The 13598-nt window shown below is 32.5% G+C and overlaps 1 protein-coding gene across 1 annotated transcript; it reads right to left on the reverse strand.

Annotated features, from left to right (window-relative positions):
* Positions 1-4237: 4237 nt before the first annotated feature.
* Positions 4238-7910, reverse strand: LOC112755222 (2-methylene-furan-3-one reductase). Its single transcript, XM_025803173.3, has 4 exons — positions 7471-7910; positions 6205-6528; positions 5605-5764; positions 4238-4848 (listed from the first exon to the last, which is right to left on the reverse strand). The coding sequence occupies exons 1-4, from the start codon at positions 7675-7677 to the stop codon at positions 4583-4585; spliced, it is 957 nt and encodes a 318-aa protein (XP_025658958.1). The 5' UTR covers positions 7678-7910; the 3' UTR covers positions 4238-4582.
* Between the last annotated feature and the right edge of the window lie 5688 nt (positions 7911-13598).

Here is a 13598-nt window from a genome sequence, read left to right on the forward strand (position 1 = left end):
CGGGAAAAGTTTATGAAGTCCAATGTCTTCCCATGAAGGTCAGTGTGGACTTGGGCAAAGGTACATGTAGTTGTAGACTCTGGCAATTGACTGGGCTACCTTGTAGACATGCATGTACTGCTTTAGCTTACCAGAATAGAAGACCTGAAGAGTATGCACATAACTGGCTAACTATGGGGGCTTATAATGCTGCATATTAGACTTCAATGCGCCCAGTTCCAAGCCAAGAGTTCTGGGAGCACGTTGATACCCTACCAATTCTGCCACCCAGGTACAAAAAGCCAATCGGAAGACCTTCATTGAAAAGAGACAAAAGAAATGATGCCCCTAAGGATAAGAGTGATCCTCATAGAACTAAGAGGAGGATTGGCACCATCGTATGCAAATACTGCCTCCAAGTATGTGCAGTGTATTATAATTCGTTGTTTAAGTTCATGTGTACCAATTTAAGTTCACCTGTACCAACTTAAGTTCATGTGTACCAATTTAATTATACCCTGTTTTACGTAGGCTGGTCATAACAACCGAAGCTGTAACAAGAGAAAGGAAGTAATGGGTGAAGCGAGTGCTGCACCACAAGTCCCTGCAAGTGATGAGGATGAAGATATGCTGGCTGAGATGTACTATGAGGAGACATTAGAAGCTGCCAAGGCTGAAGCAGCAGCAACTGAGGTGGGAAACGGTTCCACAGCAGCCCAGACTTCACAGGTTAGTTCGTTACTTGATTCATTTCCTTAATTATATTTGTTTAACGACTCATATTGGTAAACTGGTTGTTCTTTGGAATCCAGCCTCCACCCCCGATGCCACAACCAACAGCCACACAACCCCATGATACAACAACCACTGGAGCAGCCAAGAAACAACATAAAAGGAGAAGTGTCAAGTGACCACCCCCCTTCTGCACATACCCCACAAACTTCTGCACCATCTCCGAAGAATCCAACCACAACCCCTTCCACACACAACTCTCAAACAACCCCAAATCCACTGCAGGGTGCTAGTGCAGGGACAACCACAAGGTTTGTGCAGTTCATGCCTACAACGGATGTGGACGGTATTTCTAGAACTAGAGGCATAGCTGTTAGAGGCAGGGGTGAAGGAAGAGGTCGAGGCAGGAGAGGTGCATCAAGCGGAGCCAAAAATAGAATCTCCAACGGGAGCAGTAACTCAACACCAATGTCATAGACTGTGTTGCTTATGTTTTTTTGCTATTTTGATGTAATTGCCATTACTGATATACTAATTTTAGGGCACTGGTTGGTTTATTACACTATGTTGGAGTAAGCAGCATTGCTGTTTTGGTTGTTCTGACTGTGAAATACTACTTCTGCTGTATTTAACTATGTTTTTTGGTTTATTTCATGGTCAGTCCACTTTTTGATTAGCTTTCTTGGTTTTCAGCTTATGCTTCTAGTTGCAAAATCTATGTATAACGGTTATTCACTCTGTTATGGAACAAGATTATCATTAATCTATGTATAACCATCAGGTCTCTATGTCACATATTGAGCTTAATTATGATTCTTTAAGTAGAAAATATAGTTGCATGTGCATATATATCCAACTGAGTACCAATAAAAGTTATCATATAGAACTAACAGAGCAGCAACAGAATCAAAGTGTCTATGTCAAAAACAGGAAATACATTCATTCTCTCATGATTTACAAAGACCCTAATTCAATACAAATTTTACATTTTCACAAAAAAATACAGCAGAAAGATCAAACAAAATGCAACACCCAACGCTATCCATAAAAGCAACAGTCTAATTCCCCTAATTTCACCCCTAATTTCAACCCTAAGTTTGTCTATCCCTCTCGCCAGGATTGACGATGCTTACTGATTTTTCCCAGGTTCAGTGACAATGAGCCCATCATCATGCCTTGGATAAGAACTCCCTGACTGTCTTTTGGCCAAACATCTTGCTATGCCCTCCCATCCTTCTTCGATTTCATCAACCCATACAAAGTATTTGCAGTTTCTTGTCTGCCAAAACAAAACAAATGCACTGTTTCATCAACTTAAATGCAAACAAAACTTTTTCACCTGAACTCCAACAGCGTCTGCCCTTACCGCCCACAAAGGACATCTGATGAACCATCGATTAGGGTTCGTAACGGTGCCAGACTCCATCAACGCAAACTCTCTTCCACAGAAGCATCTGCCGTCCAGCTTCCTCACCTTCTTCTTCTTCGAACTTGAAGAAGAACTGCCACTGCCATCAGTTGGAGCAGGGATAAATCTGCGGAAAGACATTGACAAAGGTACGACCTTATTCTTTATCACCGTGGGTATACGTCACACTCATTGGGATTCAACAAGCTTCGATTCTCTGGATCCTGGTTTGTATTGGGGAGGGAGGGGGGAAGCTACCTAGGGTTTTGATTTCGTGAGTTCAGCCTATCCCTTTTGATAATCAACGTTCACATCCACGTCAGATAGGTTTTGGGGGGTGGGAGTGCCACGTAGGTTTGGAAAGGCACGAACCAAGCTCAGATCCAAGGCGGGGTACTTTTGTCACACGGACAGCATCTCTCATGGGTACAAGGTTAGTTTTGAGCTATCATAAATACAAATGTCAGTGTTTTTATTTCTCATGGGTACAAATGGTCATTTATTCTTATTTCTTTAATTGATGGATTTTAGCCGCCTAAACAGTTTGTGCTTAGTTAGTTATTAACTTATTATACAAAAGCATAATATAGGTACTTTCAATTACGTCAGCAATTACGCTTAGAAGTTGCCCCACATGTTTCCATGTTCGGGTGAGTTTTAAGTGGTCTTTTATTTTATTAAATTAAAATAAATTAAACAATTTTAACAAATATACTTATCCGCAAATCCTTTTCTATTTTTTCCTAAGCAGCCAATTCGTTCCACCGACACTATTACATACTGATTCATTTTAGATGATACCGACAGCATGTCTTGACCGATTAGTCACGAAGGATCATGTCATCACTAAAATAAGGAGTTGTTGATAATAATCTGATCGGAAATTAATATCTTTAGATGAGCCAATTTTTCTGACCGTCAGCGAAGACGACACTTGAGTAGGGTTTGCAGGCGCATTAGGTACATAGTTTTGTTTTTGTCATCCATTTAAAAAAAATAGAGAATATATTCAAATAGGTTTTTGAGATAGTGTTGGACGTTTTTGTTTTTAAATTTTTTTTATTATATTAAAATTTTAAAATAAATAAAAGTAGTATAAATAAAGTTCTACTTTAGTCAGATTTATTATTTTTATTTAGACAAATAAATTTTTAAAAATATGATAAAAAAATTTATATAATTTATTTTTATAAAATTTAAAAATCTGTATATAATAAAAATTTTGTAAAAACCAAAATATCTCATGTAAAAATTTTTAAGAATCTATGTGAATATATATTCAAAAAAATATTAGAAAAGGAATGTGAATCATGTCTCTGCTCCCTTTTTCTTACGAAAAAAAGAAAAAGTTGTTATATTTGTCTATGTAACTGTTGGAAGGATTGCTGATTTGCTGAACTTCTGATTTTATCGTAAACATAAAATTTGCCAACTAGCTTGAACGCCAATCACAAGGACAACTTACAAAGATATTCCTATAACCAAGTTAACTTAAATATTGGGTGTTTATGTTAAAACTTAAAACTTGACTTACTTTTTTTAGTTTCTCCGTCCCTCCTCTTATAAACTATAAAGTAACTCATTTTTTTTACCAGCATTTTCTTCTTTAATGAACATCATGAAACATTTTTTACGTGTTATTTTAAATATTAAATTAGAAGAATCCAACATTCCTTGTCCTTCCATACATCTAAATATGGATAATCTTTAAAAAATGAATTTAATTAAAAAAAATTTTCAAAGACTAATTTAAAAATAAATAATCTTTTAAAGATTAATTTAACTATTTATTTTTCAAAATATTTTGAGTCTTTTAATCTGTTTCTTTTATGAAAAAGTATAGATAATTAACAATATTTTTTTAACAATGTGTGAACAATGTGAATTAATAGAGTTAAAAGAGTAAATTAATCTTAAATCAAGCTGTTCGTATAGTTTTTTTAACTTTCAATATCAGATTAAGCACTAACACAGGTGAGATTTCATCTGACATTTGTTTTATTTTTAATACAATCCTCTTTCAGGTTTTGAAAAGGAAAAAAAAAACAAAATTGAAAAGAAAAGAAGGAATATTTTTGGAGTGAGAGATAAGAGATAGTAGGAATGACAAACTAGATAGAGGATATATAATTAGCATTTACTTAAGTGGACGAATGCATTAACAGTTATAATTTATCAGTCAAACATTATAAAGCAAACACCTTCAACATATTAAATTAACACAAGAAAATTGCACGCATGAGCACACAGATGAATGTTGTACCATTCAGCAAATGCGTGCAGTTTAAAATCGACAGGCAAACTGATAAATTATTATGGTTCTTTGATGAGACCATTTCAACCACATCGATGTGAAACTTGTTCAAATTTATATCTGCCTGTTTTACACAAACATAATAAGTCACTCAAAGCATAGATTCCAAGCATTGTGACTAAAATGCTTTACTTTGTGTTCATATGCCTTCATGGTATGGGATCGATGACTACTTTGCCCGTGGCTCTGTTTGTTTCAAGAAAGGAAAACGCTTCAACGGTTTGGGAAAACGGAAAGGGACTCTTGGGATCAATTATTGGCTTGATTTTGCAGCTTTCCAAATGAGGTCTTAGTTTCTCTAAGACTGTGCCATCAGATTTAAGTATGAAAAATATTGCTGGAGAAAATCCGGGTGGTACTATTGTCACAACTTTGCCTCCTTCTTTTACAGCCTTGAATGCCCTCTCTGTTTCTCCTGTTTTTGTAATTCATGTAAACTAAAATGTTATAAAAATGCTATTCGTACACCAAATCAGCCACTGAAATCAACCACTAATGTATTTGTGTATAAATACATGTGTGATTTAATTTATTTTCAACGTGTATTTGTATTTTGGCATGTATTTCATACTGGTGGCTGATTTTGGTGTACACATAACATACTCCAAAATGTTATTATCTATCTTTGACCATTTCATTTCTTCCAACTAAGTAAAACATACATGAATAATTTTTATGAGAATTTCTTTTTGGTGAAGAGTAAAATTAGATAAAGAGTGAAGATTTTTATTAAATTTATTAAAGAATATGTGTATGACATATGATAAATATTTTTTGTGGGTTTTTTTTTTTTGTTAAAAGAAACAATATTCATTCTTCATGGTAGCATTACTCTAGTTTTATATTGACACATACATAACAATAAGTACACAAAAATCAGTAACTAAGCTTATACTAACAACTCTTCTAACCATATACCACACATAACTAGACTGTCTATCTGAATAAGCAAATTCCTTGCAAGTTTTTATGCTTATTGACTAAGAGTTTTTGTTTTTTTTTTTTAGCTTCAAAATGGAAACAATACACAAATTTATCTTACTTTAGGTTAAAATTCAGTCCTCATGCAAATAAAATAGGAAAAAACAATGATCAAACTGTAGATTTTTTAACTATAAAAAGATTTGATATCATAATAACTTTAGCGAAGATCATAAGTTCCGAATCTCACCTACTGCATCATACACCACGTCGAATTTTTCAGGAAGGTCTTCAAAATTATCCTTTGTATAATCGATTGGCAAGTCAGCTCCCAAGTTTCTCAAAACTTGCAGTTTCTTAGTGCTAGCAGTTGCTGCTATCTTAGATGCACCATAGAAATGCTTGGCAAGCTAGCTCAAAATGGCAATGTGAGTTACAATCATGCAAGTTTTATGCTCTACAGGAAAAATTGCTTTCCTAACTCTTGCACGAAATATGAAATAATAAATTACACAAAATAAACTGAAGAGAATACTTAGATTGTAGAGAATATGTACATTGCAGAGAGTTGAGCGAACAAGGAAGATTTTCACTAAATTTGTAGAGAATATGTACATTGTACATGATAATTTTTTTTTTCTATTATAAAACAAAATAATTTTCGCTCTTGGTTGAACATTATCCATTCATTAGTATATACAACATACGATAAAGAAAACTGTGAGTAACTATGATAGGTGCATATTAAAATCAGACATTAAAATTAATTATCAGTTTAAAATATAAATTAAATTACATATGTATTTATACACAAATACATAATAACTGATTAATACTTACATATGCATACCTGAATAACATGTGTTCCAACTCCACCGGCACCTCCCAGAACAAGGATAGACTTTCCGGCGGAAAACCCGGCTCGTTCGAGGCCTTCATAAGCAGTCTCAATGGTTAGAGGAAGGCTAGCAGCCTCACCAAAGCTCAGGTTCTGCGGCTTGTGAGCCAACAATTTTTCTTCTGCTGCAGTATACTCTGCCAAAGACCCATTCACCTTTGGATGATCCAAAGCATTCTCATTGATATCACCATAAACTTCATCCCCAACCTTAAATTTGGTCACCTCATTCCCCACTTTAACCACCACACCGGCAACATCATACCCTGGAATAGTCTTCGCACCAATCACAAAAACATTAATTAATTAAAAAGAACGTGAAAATTTGATAGCTTCTTTTCTTTTGTTCTCTTTTCTTTTTCCGGTGAATTGATATGATTAGATTAAGGTTTTGAAAACGGAATCAGTCATAAAACTAGAGAATTAGACGCTGAAAGGTTCATCTAAGGTTAACTGAAAATGAAGTGAATATAATAAAATAAGTAAAATAATATTTATACATCAACCACTTTTAAACATCTGAATTTGATTGTTATTAATTAATTATATATCTAAATTATTTTTAATTAATAAAACAAAAAAAATTGTGTTTGGTTTATAGAAAAATATGGAGATCAAAATAGTATTTATTATAAAATAATATAGATGTTGTGAAATTAATAAAATAATATATTTATATAATTTTTTAAAAAATTAACCTTTTGTGATGTATCATTTTCAATCAAACCGATCTGTTAACAAATTTTGGTTAATCAAATTGAATATTCGATCTAATTCCCCAAACCATGAATGACATTTTTCACGTTCAACTCATGTTTGAACCCAAATTTTGTCTTTTCCTCTGACTAAGTATGACAACCAAGCTAACATTAAGAAACTAATCAAGTAAAATTTTGTGGACAATTAACTAGCAAGAGCAAAAGAAAACAAGAACCTATTAATAATTTCAATTTTCAAGAACTTTAGCACTGTATCAAGAAAAAGAAAATGAAAAATCTAAAAAAAAAAAATTTGAATCTTCTAAATTTTGAATTTGTATTTTAAAGGATAAGATGTGATCTTCTTTCTTTAAATAGATTCTCTCTCATGTTTATTTTTAGTCCTACTATGAAATAAATGATGAGAGATCACACTCTAATCAAGTAAAATTCAAAATTTAGAGTATCCAAATCCGAAAAAAAATTATGGGGGATTGAAGGATTATAATATGATTCTTACGGGTAAAGGAGAGTCAGTGGATGCGAAAGCTTTTTCCATTCGCTTATAATCAATGGGATTGAGGGACACAGCAGCAACCTTGATGAGAACCTGATCATCCTTCACGTCAGGCACAGGGACACTGCCTTCAAACTTAAGAACTTGTGAACTCTTGCCATATTCTGAGTACATCCATGCTTTCATGTGTGTTGGCACGGAAGAAGCCATTCTCCTGCTTTCCACGAATGAAAATATTGCTGCTTTTGAAGAGTAAAGCGAAATTATGAACCCAAAGAAGAAAACAAATGAGGAACCGGATAAAGAAAGTAAGAAGAAAGAGTGGATCAGATGACTCAACAAAGTGATGTTTGGTAGGTATGTCGACGGAAATTAAAAACAGTTGCTTTCCTATATGTGTGATCTATTGTGTATTATTAATTGAGAAATGATTGAATCCATCCAAATTTATTATTTTTTATTATTTGTTTATTATTAATATTTAAAAATATAAAATAAAATATGTTGTTAAATTATTAGATTAAAAGAATTAGACTAAAGAAATTGAGTTGATAATCAAAAATAATAAATTATAACGACCTCCTAATATTTCATAGTTATTAAATTCGATTCTACCTTATCGGTGAGACTGAAAATCTGATCATATGGTCATCAATCTAGGTTGAATCATCGTTTAAATTGGTTAAACAATTAATCTAGTCAAATTTAATCAAATCCGATAAAATCTAATCAAATCTGTTTAAAATAGTTTTAAATCGATCTGGTCAAATTTAGTTAAACTAGAAAAATATTAGAAAAAAGTTTAAGAAGCTAGCATTTTTATTAGAATTTGGCCAGTACTTAACCAGTAAAAAAAATGAATAATTTCATACCATTAAAAATATTATTAATAACTAATTGATGGCTACAAATCACATGATCTGCTGCCCTTAACACTCCTCAAAATATTGTCTTTTATACATGATTTTTTTATTAAATGTATAATGTAAATAAAATTAAATTATATTTACAAATTAAAAAAATAATATTTTATTAACTATAATATATTTTCTATTTCTATGATTGTGATTTTTTTATAAATTCTTAAAGAATATAATAAATATAAATTTATAAATATTTGAAGAATATAATAAATACAAACTAATTGATGAGTTATTAAATTTTAAAAATAGTAATTAATTGAATATAAAATAAAACTAAAATATATTTTTTATAAAAATAAAAAATTAAATTAAATTTTATATAATTATTTAATTATGACTAGATCAATCGATTTAATCTTTGACTGACCAGTTGAACTAGTAGCTCAGTGATTCAGTAGTATGATTGATTTGATTATCGGTTCGGTTCTAATAATTATGTTACCAAAATGTGTGACATATCACTTTCTCTTTGTAATTGAAATCAAATATTTTCCTCCAAAATTAAAAGATTTTTTTCTCATCTCTCTCCCTTTTTCTAATTTTCTCATTCTTTCACCTATTCTATCTCTCTTATACATTATTATCAATGACTAACAATCAAAATGTGCAACATGACACTTTTTAATTACAATTAGAATTAAATTAAAATATTAAAATTAAAATTGAAGTATAGATATATTATATTAATAATTTAACAACTAAAATATATCACATGACATTCTCTCATTAAAATTAAGATGAAATATTTTCCTCAAAAATTAATATACTCCTTTCATAACTTCATTCATCTTCTTATCTATCTCTCTCCCCTTCTCTACTTCTTTCTACCATTCTCACTCTATATATAACTTATAATTTATATTTGAGGTAAATAACTAAATCGGTACCTAAAAGATTCTGGCGCTAACAAAATGGTACATGACTTTTATTATTGACAAAGCCCCTAAAAGATTTTAAAATTTGACAAAATCACCCAACTGTGAAAGGACAATGAATGAAAAATGCTAATTTGGCCGTCGAAAGCATAGTTGTCAGAACCGAACCGGTGAAGTTACTGGGTTACTGAGTCACTGGTTCAACCGGTGGGTCACTGGTCGAACCGGTTAACTCGGTATAATTAAATAATTATATAAAATTTAATTATCTTTTTATTATTAGTATTTTTATAAAAATAATTATCATTTTTAAATTTTAATACTTTATTAATTAGTTTATATTTATTTTATTATTATATTATTATAGGTGAAAAGTCACATACAATTGTTTTTTTGTGAAGTTGATATTTAAGAATTGTTGACTAGTTTAACTAAATATCATCTATCGATTTTCAACTATCAACTTCATATGAAGACAAAAAATAAAATAATATATTAAAAAAATAAAATTAATAGATATCAATTATCATATAATCATGAAAAAAATAAATTGTGATTAATTAAATTTTTTGTTTATCTTTTTAATTTGTATATATTTAATAAAATTTATAGTTAAATAAAATGTAATTGATTTAAAAATGAGTGACTTTGAAATTAAAATAAATTGAATATAAGTGAAAAGAAAGAATGCTATATGTATTATAATTTGTATATTAGTTGATGAGAATCACTTTAGCTTGGTGGTAGAAGCATGCTTGCTTTATCCTGGAGGAAGCGGTTCGAACCCCACTGAAAGCATTTTGGAAAATTTTGTAGATTCACCTTCAAACCGAGTGGCTCGGACCGGTTCGGTTTGACTGGTTTTTACCGGTTCACATCGGATTCACCTTCAAACCGAGTGGTAGAAGCATGCTTGCTTTATCCTGGAGGAAGGGGTTCGAACCCCACTGAAAGCATTTTGGAAAATTTTGTAGATTCACCTTCAAACCGAGTGGTTCGGACCGGTTCGATTTGACCGATTTTTACCGGTTCACATCGGATTTGACCGGTTTGTACCGATTCTCTACCTTAAACGGTTAGAAGCTTAGACCGGACCGGTATTGGATTCGATTTACCGATTTTCTAGTCGAACCGGTCGGTCCGGTCCGGTTCTGACAACTATGGTCGAAAGAGAGCCTCGATGATGGTAGAGAGTTCTTACGACGTTTTCGGTCTTCTTCTTTTTCTTCTTTGCCATGGAGGAAGGGGACGTAGCGGCGAGGTGCTGTCATGGCAGAGGAGACGCAACAACATGTTGAAGAAGAAGAAGAGGTGAACACGAGAACACGACGAGGTACTGCCATGGCGGAAGGAGACGCAGCGGCGTGCCATGGCAGTTTGGCGAAAGGGGACGTGAAAGGGTATGCAGCGGCATGTTGAAGAAGAATAAGCAGCGAACACGAAGAACGCGGCGAGGTGCAGCGGCGTGCCATGGCAGTCTACTTCTTCAGCTGCCATAGCAGAAGGGGACGCAGCGGCGCATTAAAAAAGAAGCAGCAGCGAACACGAAGAAGAAGAAGGTCGTCGAAAACATTGTCGGAGCTCTCTGCCATCATCAGAGCTCTCTTCCAACGGTCACATTAACGTTTTTCATTCACTGTGACGTCATTCTTTTACAGTTGGGTGATTTTATCAAATTTTAACATTTTTCAGATGCTATTTTGTCGATAACAAAAGTCAGGTACTATTTTATCAATGCTAAAATTTTCGAGTACCGATTTGGTATTTACCTCTTTATATTTTATACTACTAATTTTACAAATCAAAATGTGTCATGAGATATTATTTTATTATAATTAAAATAAAAATTTTTCTCTTCCAAATTAACAAACTCTCTCTCTCTCTTTTTTATCTTTCTCGTTTTTTCTCTCTCATTCTCTATCTCCTGTGTCTTTCTATTTTATAAAAAAAAATTCTTAAAATAATATAATTTAAATAAATTTATAAAATTATAAAAAATACATTAAATTTTTAATTAAATATAATAAAAAATTATTCCAGAAAATTATTCCCATAAAAACTATATTATTATTATATACATATTTTTTTAGTTTTTTTATTTAGTTTTAATTTTTTACTATTTATCTTTCTAATTTATATTTTCACTTCTCTTCCTTCAAATATTTATTACGGAAAAACTACCATTTGTATCCATGAATTTTGCGAACGCTGACAAAAGTACCCATCAAACAAGAAAACTAACGTTGTACCCATGAAAGATGGGTTTCGTGTGACAATAGTACCCAAACCGTGATTTTTCGTTGACTTTTTAATAAAATTTTCAAATTACCCCTTCTATCTTCTTCCCCAAATTTCAAATTTCACAACCCTCATCCTTCGTCTTCCTCTGCTGCTGCCAGCCACCAAAAAATTAAAAAGATTAAAAACTGTGGATTATTAATTATCTGAGGTTATTGTTCAAATATTATGGATTTGTAGATCTGGTGTAGAAAAAGAAAAAGAAGTTTGAAATTAACAAAAAAACATAAATTTTAGTTTCTTGGTGTCACTGTGGGAACAAGAGGCGCAGAACCAAGAGCCTTTGGAAACGGAAGGAATGATAGGTCGGAGATAGATGTGATAGCCTCGGTCGCATTTGTTGCAAAGGAGAAGCTTCGCTAGGAACTTACCGGAGGAGCAGCACTTGCTGATGATATCGTCGTCGAAGGTGAGCTTGGAAGTGTGGGTCCTTCTTCACCCTGCATTCCCTTGGCCATGTCTTCGATCATACTCGGTATGTTCAGAAGCTCATCCTCGTCAATGTACCCTGCCACCATCATCCCTCCTTGTTCTCCAGTACTCAAAGTGAAACAAGATCCTTCAATAATAACGTTACTACCACCACAACCTTCCAGAGGGTTCTGCGGTGGCCTCGGAAGCCTAGCCTGAGTAGCGGCGACGGCTGCGATGTGAATATCAGTCCACCAAATGGCATGAAGATACTCTAACATCAGCCCCTTTTTCTACAGATCGACGGCGCTGAGCAGTATTTGGAGTCACCGTTGGAAAGAGAACGTGGCCACCAGCCTCTTGTTGGCTCTGGTTGCTGAATTCTACTACTTATTGTTTTGGAATAAGAAGAACAATAATATTCAGGTTGAAGAGGTTGAAGAGTTTGACAAGGGTGTGCTTTCTTAATGTTGTTTTTGCATCCGAAGAAGAAAGAAACAACAAGGGTAATGATGTTAAAGTTTATTTGAATTTAGATTTGGAGAACAAATTAGGATTGGAATAAAGAGAGATGGAGGTTGAGGATAAAGGTTGGAGGAAGACATTAGGTGCTTGGGTCTTGAGGGAATGGTGACTGGCGGTGGCAGAGGAAGACGAAGAATGAGGGTTGTGAAATTTGGAATTTGGGGAAGAAGATAGAAGGGGTAATTTGGAAATTTTATTAAAAAGTCAACGAAAAATCACGGTTTGGGTACTATTGTCACACGGAACCCATCTTTCATGGGTACAACGTTAGTTTTCTTGTTTGATTGGTACTTTTGTCAGCATTTGCAAAATTTATGGGCACAAATAGTAGTTTTTTCTATTTGTTACATATAATTGGAAAGAATACTAATGTTGTAATTAATGATTAGAATCAAAATTTAATTCTTTTAAAAAAATTAATTTTGAGTTAATTTTATAATTATCAACATAATTTGTTGGGCAAATCACTATATTAAGCCTAGGGGAGGAAAAAATTATAGAAATCCGCCAAACAAAAAATGGTTCATGAATCAACCAAGAGCCATTTATATATAGTTCGAATCAGCCTAATTCGAACTACTCACACATGCACACACCCACTAATTAGAATCAACCTGATTCGAATTACACCCACAGTAATTCGAATCAGGGTGATTCGAATTACACACGTTGCACATAGTAATTCGAATTGGCCAGATTCGAATTACTCATGATTTAATTCTGCCCATTCTTTTATTAAAAAATTAATAATTTAGAAATTAAAAAAATATATATTTTATTTCATGCATTAAAAAAAAGTTAACAAAATATTTAATTACGAAAACTTCTTTAAAATATTAATAAGCTATCAATTCGAATTTCATACAATATTCTTTTACCCATTTTTAATAGCTCATGAATATTTTTTAATAAATTTATTTAAATTATACCACAAAAAATATTTTATTCTATACAAAATAATTAAAAAAAAATGGCTTAAAAGATGTTAGGAATACTATAAAAATTTGTAATGTCCTAATGACTTAGGACATTAAAGAAATACTCTACATAGTCAATAATAATTTAGAAATTAAAAAAAAATATAGTTATAACCAGTATT

Source organism: Arachis hypogaea, chromosome 16 (assembly GCF_003086295.3).
Source record: "Arachis hypogaea cultivar Tifrunner chromosome 16, arahy.Tifrunner.gnm2.J5K5, whole genome shotgun sequence".
NCBI classification, from domain to species: Eukaryota; Viridiplantae; Streptophyta; class Magnoliopsida; order Fabales; family Fabaceae; genus Arachis; species Arachis hypogaea.

Excerpts from the sequence above, each read along its gene's own strand:
- LOC112755222 (XM_025803173.3), bottom strand. The coding sequence starts at position 7,677 with ATGGCTTCTTCCGTGCCAACACACATGAAAGCATGGATGTACTCAGAA. Across the intron at positions 5,765-6,204 it reads TTGGAACACATGTTATTCAG|CTTGCCAAGCATTTCTATGG; the intron begins GTATGCATATGT and ends ATTTTGAGCTAG. Across the intron at positions 4,849-5,604 it reads CGTGGTGTATGATGCAGTAG|GAGAAACAGAGAGGGCATTC; the intron begins GTGAGATTCGGA and ends TTACAAAAACAG.